Here is an 8,644-nt window from a genome sequence, read left to right on the forward strand (position 1 = left end):
TTTCACCATCCTTTAGAGTAGAACAAAGTTGGTCGAGAAATGCAAGTGCATTAGAAGCTTCTAAGGCTGGGATTATACCTTCTAGCCTGCACAGCCGTTTATATGCTGCAACGCAAAAGTGGAACAAATTTTATTATTCACACCATCATCGTCGTCTATAAAGTAAACTCTTAAAATAGTTGTTTGAGATAAGCTACCTTCTAAGGCTTGTTCATCCGTGAGGGTACATAACTCTGCACGCCCTATGTCTTTTAGAAAGCTAAGCTCTGGGCTAACACCTGGATACTCTAATCTGCATGTTCAAACAATATATTGCACAAAATTAGCAAGTATCAAACTTTTTTTTTTTTTTTATAATTATAAGCCATCACCATTAGGCTGTGGACCTAAGGTGTGGGGGGTTTGCCTTGACCCCTACCATATTAATATATGTAATAAGAATACAATGATTAGAGGGGGACATGGAACCTTGCCTCTAATCTACAAAAGAAGATTGAAAGCCAATCTTAAGGAAAGAGGCAGCCTATACAATTCTCTTTCCGTAATACAAAAGGTATATTAACAAACAAAGAAATTACATTTCTCAATTCTTCTTCTAAAAGTTGGTAACTGCCATTGATCCAGTTGAACCAGTCCCTTTGCCTCTCCAGGTAAACTGTTGTGAGAATGATATAAGGACCTAACACTACTTGATGAAGCAAGTTTAGCTAAGTAGTCTGTCACGGAATTTGCTTCTCTGGAACAGTGCAGGAATTCAATATTAGTGCCCTCCACATTCTTTAAGATCTTGCTGATTATATGCTTGAGCTTCAAGTTCTCCGAATTCTATTTGGTGAGCATGTTGGCAATGGCTTGTGAATCAAGTTCCACTTGAATATCATCTATGCCATTAATTCCGCACCATGAGCTTCCAAACTCGACAGCCATAGCTTCGGCAAAGTTACTGCTTCCACATTCGATTGGAATAGAAAATGCCATAACGAGTTTTCCTTCTTCATCTCGAATAATCCCTCCAATTCCATCTTTTTTGGATACTTTGCAAAAGCTGCCATCGGTATTAATTTTTAGCTTACCAGTATTCGGCTTCTTCCAACAGATGTGAGTACATTTTAGCATTGGTTTAATTCTTTCCGCAGTCTCACAAGTACTGATCCAATTACCACCAAAATATATGCTTGGGATAGCAACATTTAGAGCAGTTTTGATGTTCCATACGGTCTGATTTTCCAGCCTATATAGCGAGAATTTTTTTTGCTCTCCAAACCTACAAGAACTCCAATTTTTCAAAATTTCCCAGCATATCATAATAGGAGCAATTTTATAAATAATTTTGTGTACCTTATTTTTGGCTTTTTGATTCCACCAGTGTTGTAGCAGGCCATTAATTGGGATATGCTGATGATTAATGCCCAAAGGGGCTCCAATAATTCTCCAGATATGATCAGTTGCTTGTCCCTCAACAAAGACATGTTGAATGGAATCATTTTTAGGAATAGTACAACATATACAAGTAGGGGAACCTTGTCTTCCAAATTTAACCACTGCTTCATTGAAGGGAAGCTTCTTATGAATCAATCTCCAAGTAAGAAAAGATATTTTAAACGGGATAGAACTATGCCAGATATTATCTAGAAAAGGCATATTAGTTCTATATCTTCTTGTTAGGTGCCACGCAGAAGTGTTAGAAAAGCAACCATTCTCAGTATTTTCCCATATTGCATAATCCTCACTGTCTTCTTGACCCGTCTCAATTGTGCTAATGTGAAGAGAAATATTTCCAGGCAACGTATTATACAACTTAGTCATGCTCCATCTATGGTTTATCAGGAAGTGTTTGACCATGACTTTGTTGCCACCACCAGCTCTATAATCAGAGAAGTAGTCCGCTAAAGGACCAAAACCAAGCCAATTATCCCACCAGAAATTGCATTCTCCTTTATTGATTTTCCAGGTTATGCATTTTTCAGCCTTATCTCTAGCTAACAACATATTTTTCCAGGCTTGTGAATTCCCAGGGACCCAGTTTCTATCCACTGGATGTTTCCTTATGCAGTATTTAGCCACTAAGAAATCTGCCCAAATGGATTTGATAGTTCTAAATCTCCACCATCTTTTTATTGCCAGAGTGTTTGAGATTTCTTGCATCCCTCTAATTCCTATCCCATCCTCACCTTTAGGAAAACACATATTACTCCAAGAGCTCCAGTGACATCTATTTTTACCTTTTGATGTCCCCCAGAAAAAGTTGTTCATATGTTGTTCAATGAGCTCCAGAGTCTTCTTAGGAGGATCTATAGCACTAAGGATGTAAGTAGGGAGAGCTTGAATAACACTTTTAATCAACACTTGTCTTCCCCCATGGGATAACATGTTACCTTGCCATCCATTGATTCTACTGATGATTTCGGCCACCATGCTGTCAAAATAACAGATTTTCTTTGGTCCAATAAAAATAGGACACCCCAAGTAAGTAAATGGGAAATCCTTATTCATAAAACCAGTGCAATTTCTGAGCCTGTTAATCCTGTAAGCACAAGTTTTGGGACTGGTCAAGAAGTAGCTTTTATCAGCATTTACTAATTGTCCAGAAGCCCTTTCATATCTCTTGATCTGTTTCTTCACCAGTCTGATGGATTTAGAGTTACCATTACTGAATATCACTATGTCGTCAGCATAGGCTAGATGAGTTATTTGAGGGCCATTAGTACTCATAGAGAAAGGGATGAAATTCTGATTAGTAATAAGGCTATTAAGGGATCTGGACAGAACTTCAGCAGCAATAACAAATAGGAAAGGGGATATTGGGTCACCCTGTTTCAGACCATGGGAGGACTTGAAGAATCCATGTCTTGCACCATTAAGAATTATAGAATACCAAACATTGGAAATGCTTCTATTAATGAGACTGATCCAAGTGGAATTGAAACCAAACTTGAGAAAGACATTAAACAAAAATGGTCCAGCCATCCTGTCATAGGCCTTAGCCATGTCTAATTTAAGCACCACATTTCCTCCTTTGTTATCTTTAGAAATCTGGTGGATTACTTCTTGAGTTAACATAACATTATCAGTGATGAGTCTCCCATATATAAAACCACTCTGATTTTCTGAGATGAGTTTAGGAAGGAGGGGATTTAATTTGTTGGCAAGGATCTTTGACAAGATTTTGTTAGAGTAGTTGCTGAGGCTAATAGGCCTCAACTCAGAGAAATTAGAGGGGGACTCTACTTTGGGAATCAGAGTTAAACACGTATGAGAGTAGAACCTGGTAAGACTTTTACCATTGAAAAATTCTCTAACAAAGTTAACAACATCTTCTTCTATGATATTCCAGTAAGCTTGGTAGAAATGCCCATTAAAACCATCAGGGCCTGCACTACTATCTTTATTCATGCCAAACACAACAACTTTTATCTCCTCCTTATTAGGCATCCTGGTGAGAGTCTCATTATCCTCAATAGTGACAATCCGGGGAATATGCTCCATGGTATTATGTTGCTCTAGATTGAGGCTGACGTTGAACTGTTTACCAAAAATGCTTCACAGCATTTTTAGCAATTTTTTCTTTGCCTTGAATCCATCTACCTCTGTGGTTTTGATTCTTTGGATTTCAAGTTTCCTTCTTCTGAATCTCAAGACACTATGAAAATATTTAGTGTTTTTGTCACCATCTTTGAACCAGCTAAGCTTAGCTTTTTGTTTTAAAAGAGAATCCTGTAAGCTAAGCCATTTGACATATTCTGCATAACCTTTGTTGAGATCCTCACTAGAATGATCAGAATTATTCATAATATCCAGATTTTCGAGCAGTTCAATTCTAGCTTCCCAACTCTGTACATTTTCATGAACATCTCCAATATTGTGTCTGGACTAGTGGCTAAGCACTCTACCCAGTCTTTTTAGCTTAACTTGAAGAGTCCACATTGCATTTCCTCTAACCTGTTCCTTCTAGGACTTCTCTACCGTTTGACAAAAATGAGGTTGATCAATCCAAAAGTTTAAAAACTTGAAATACTTGATACTACAGTGCTGGTCATCATTGAATTTGAACAGAAATGGCCTATGATCTGATCCTGTTCTAGCAAGGTGCCTTACCAAGTTGTTTTGAAATGTTTGTACCCAATCATCATTAATAAGGATCCTATCAAGACTTTTCCAAATCCTTTTGGTCAGCCTCCTATTGTTACACCAAGTAAATTTGGGTCCAGTAAAACCAACATCAGACAAACCACAAGATTCCATAATATTTATAAAGTCAATGCTCTTACCGATTCTATAAATTTTACCCCTCCATCTTTTCATCAGTATCCATGATAACAATAAAATCTCCTCTCATACACCATGGCCCATCTACTTTAAGACTGACCTCCATAATGTTATCCCATAATTCAATTCTCTCCAAGGCAGAACATTTTGCATATATCGCAGTAATATAGGTACCTGTATCAGTGGGAGAGTCCTTGAGTTTAATGGTGATCTGTTGGTCATTATTTTCCAAGATCTCATAATGGTCAAAGTTGTTCCAAAAATACTATATTTGTCCATTAGTATTGGCAATACAGTGATGGAATCTCAAAAACTTCTTATAACCATCAATTTTTCTCTTGTTTATGAAAAACTCTGATAAAGCCACAAAGTTTACTTTATTGATCTTATTGAGCAATTTCAATATGTGAATTGCTCTCTTGGACCTCACCCCCCCTTATATTCCAAAAAATTGTACTAATCATGGAATAGAGGGGGAGGGGCACTTTGTCTGAGTTTCCTCTCCTTGATCTTATCAGGAGACTTCCTTTTGGTAGTGTTCTCTTTCTTTCTCTTTCTGTTTCTTCCTCTAGAATCAAGAGCGAACCATTTTCCTTGGTTTTGTGAGTTAGGATTATAGTCCTTGTCCTTAGTAGTTGATTCCTCAGTATCAGATATAGCAATAACTTTCATGTTGCTTTTTTCGTTGGCACTGTTAATATTGACTTTGTTGGTGTTCTTCCCCTCATTGTTTTTGTTCTGCATGGTTTTTTGTTGTTGTTTTCCTTTTGTCTCCTTTCTATGCTTGTCTCCCGAGTCCATATCCTTCTTGCTGCTCTCTTCCCCATTATCATGGACAGTAATTTGCTCCTCCATTGGGAAGTCTTGGAGTTCAGATAGCATTTTAAGACCTTTATGATTCCTAATGATTGATGGCAAACTCGAGGTGATAATGTGGGCTGGAGAAGTAATTTCCCCTTCCTCTATAACCCCATTGTTATTATGCATGTTTATACTTTGCTCAATGTCGTTGTTAGCACTGTCGTGATCATCTTTGGTGTTGCTTACATGAGTCTCCTCCCCTAAAGAGTCCTGAATTTGCTCATCTTTTTTTTTTCAACCTTGTTATCAGTTATCAAGTGAGAATCTAATTCTCCTTGGAAGCCCTTCATATCTTGGTTGTTGCCTGCTTCGTTGGAAGGATTGTTGACTTTGTTTCTTTTGTTCCTCTTATTGGTTTCAAACAATGCTACATATTTAAAGATAACCTTGTTCTTCTTTTGATGCATCTTTTTTTTCCATTCTTCTTCCTTTTCTTCTGTCTTTCTTTCATGCTCAATATATTTATCACCTGATCATTCCTAACTTCCCTGATGCTTTTAGAAGTTGTGCCCATCACGATTTGATTTGTTTCCTTTACATTCCCCGGGCCATCTATCTCAGATTTTTGATTTCCTAGATTGTTCATATTGTCTCCTTTCTCTGATAAATCTTTTTTTTTGCCTCTCGACATCCAGTTGTTTTTGAGCCATAGGCAGACCAGATGCCCCTGTAGTTTCTATATTGATATTTTCCCCGTTAACTTCATAGAGATTAGGGACATTCTTGTTCTTCTTCCTTTCTAGGACTCGGCATTCCATCATGTTATGACCCAGTTTTTTGCAGTGTGTGCAATATTTGGGGAGCCCCTCATAGTCTAGTTTTAGGAAAAATCCTTTTAACGGTGTAGATTCAGATTCGACACCAATCCAAATTCTATCAGGCAGTGATTTCAGTAAGTTGACCTCGACTCTTATTTTTTGCCATACTTGGTCTAGTTCGACCCAACGTAGCATTATCAAGAGTTAAAGGTGTTCCTACCGGTAATGCCAACTGTGAAGGTTGAATGGCAAACCTGGTAGAAGAACCCATGTCGGAGCGATAGGGAGATCTTCCTCAGGTTTAAAATCTGGACTCCATTTCTGGAGCCACATCTGCGCTACGTCAAACTCAAGCATTCTTCTAAACCATACTGTATTGAAATCCTCCATATTTTTGAGGTCTATGAACACATTGAAGTTATCACAGACTCCAATTGTAGCAGAGCCTTTCAAAACAATCATTTCCTTGAACTTCGACCTAATTTTATCGATTTGAGGTCTGGGCTTGAGGAACTTTCCAACCAGCGTATACCGACATTCTTCCGCCATCGTCCCATAATAATCTTCTATGTTAAAGATTGCCGCCAGGACTCCATTATGTGTTGCTGGATGAGCAAAAGTTTGATCTTTCACTCGACGATTAGGAAGTGCATTAGCTTTTGGGGGAGCTGCAATTGATTCAGCAAATGTTGATTTTTGTAAAATTCCTTCCGTGGTGGGTAACGCTGGGGGGAGCCTCCTTCACTTGTCGCGCCGGAGGAAGGCCTCCCGGCGTCTCCATGAAGGAGGAGCATGAAGCACACTTGCTATAGTGTTCTTTTTAGAACCGTTGTGGAGGAGAGAGAAGAGAGAGCAAAATCATGTTCGACACTAGAGGTTATCCGTATCAAACTCATATATATATATATATATATATATAGTGTAAATATTTTTAGTTTAATCAATATAGTATAATCCGTGATAGCATGTATGCTGTCATTTTTATCAGACTGCTAACCAATACTCATAATTTGTTTTTACATTACCGTATAAGTGACCAAAATTGGTAAACATCTTTAATGGATAAAGATCCACATGCAACGGCAAAGCTAGCTAGCTTGAACAAAGGGGTTTAATTAAAATAATTTGTTCTGTTATGAAATACATATTCATTGTGTGGATGTCCATACACATTCACCAAGTTCCATGAATGATCTTTTGTATGTTACATGTACCTATTAAAGTTTGTACTTAATTCTTGTAACTCTTGGTGGTTCTTTCACCCTATAAAAGAGACGTACTCATCTCTTGATAGATAGCAGACAGAAGAAACTTTGATTTTCAAATCTCACCATCACCCAAAAAGTAAAAAGTACTTCCATTTGAGATTTTTCTATGACAAAAAGAGGAAGAATATCTCAGTTTATGTGACACACTTTCTTTTTTAGTTTGTCCCAAAAAATAATGTCACATTTTTATATTTAAAAATAATTTAATTTTGTGAGATGATTTACAGCCACATAAATGTACAAGGCTTGTTTTGGACCACAAATTTCAAAAGTCTTTCTTCCTTTTTTAAACTTTGTACCAAATCAAATGGTGCCACATATATTGAAATGAAGGAAGTAATAAAGTTCTTGTTGTATACTTATGTATAGGTGAAATCTATCGAGGGAAGATTCAAGGAATGCAGAAGGCATTAGATATTGGGTTAACAATTTGGACACAACCTATTTCCTAGCAGGTGCAGCCGTAGGACCTCACCCATGTCCCACCATGGTTCGTAAATTCAAATAAGTGATTGGAAAAGAGACTAGGAAACAAGCCATGGAGAAATGGGGTGGTAAACCAAATGTGTTGGTGGCTTGTTTAGGGAGTGGTTCTAATGCATTGGGTTTGTTTCATGAATTTATACAAGATGAAGATGTGAGACAATGGAGTTGAGGCTGGTGGGACTGGCCTTGATTCAGGTAAACAATATGAGCGGATTCATCTGAATCCATAACTTCCGACGCAGAATATATATATATGTGTGTGTGTGTATATATGTAAAACCTATTAAAATAACAAATGTAAGTGTTTTGAGCATTTTGATATTACAAATTAATGTATTAAAGTGTTGCTTTTAAAGTGTCTTTGAAATGGTCCATGAACAGGTTCAGTTCATGGCAGAAGGTGGAGTTTAATTCTTTTGAAACTCCTTTCTCCATTTATCACATTTACTCCTTGCAGTTATTGCCATATAGGCAGAAGTGGCCTCTCCATTTTTTGCCTTGATTTTCCTTTAAACCAGATCAGTTAGTGGTAAGAATACGGCCACTATTCTTCCTTCGTAACTCATGTAACCTCCACATAATAATTCTTCCATTATCTACCTATTTTACTACCTCATTCATGTCCTATTCAATTCCAGGATGATTTTCTTAGCTATAAATAGTTATTCGAGTAGAAAATACATTGGAGAGTCCTCGAAAAAGTGAGGAAATTAAAAAGAGAGTTTTTCTAGTTGAAGGAAAATGTTCTTTTTGGTAGAGCTTTGGACTCAACATCTTGTCCAGAGTTTGTTGAGTTATACGACGTGGTCGACCTGTTGTATCCCGGAGGGGACAAGTCAGAAAGATTACTACTGGATCGATAGATTTGCTGCAGTGAGCTTGAATCTCCTTAAAGAGAGCGAGATATCCGCGCCTCAGCCTGAAGATATTTTATTTCTTCATTTTATTTTTCAATTGTAATTGTAATTTCAGTTGTATTTTCACCAACAATTTTAAGTAGATTCA

At 37.4% G+C, this 8,644-nt stretch overlaps 1 protein-coding gene across 1 annotated transcript; it reads right to left on the reverse strand.

Moving 5' to 3' along the window:
- Positions 1-397: 397 nt before the first annotated feature.
- LOC132631752 (uncharacterized) lies at positions 398-1,734 on the reverse strand. The gene is made up of 2 exons (XM_060347453.1): positions 1,339-1,734; positions 398-1,264 (listed from the first exon to the last, which is right to left on the reverse strand). The coding sequence occupies exons 1-2, from the start codon at positions 1,548-1,550 to the stop codon at positions 826-828; spliced, it is 651 nt and encodes a 216-aa protein (XP_060203436.1). The 5' UTR covers positions 1,551-1,734; the 3' UTR covers positions 398-825.
- Between the last annotated feature and the right edge of the window lie 6,910 nt (positions 1,735-8,644).

The sequence above is a fragment of the Lycium barbarum genome, chromosome 1, assembly GCF_019175385.1.
Source record: "Lycium barbarum isolate Lr01 chromosome 1, ASM1917538v2, whole genome shotgun sequence".
NCBI lineage: Eukaryota > Viridiplantae > Streptophyta > Magnoliopsida > Solanales > Solanaceae > Lycium > Lycium barbarum.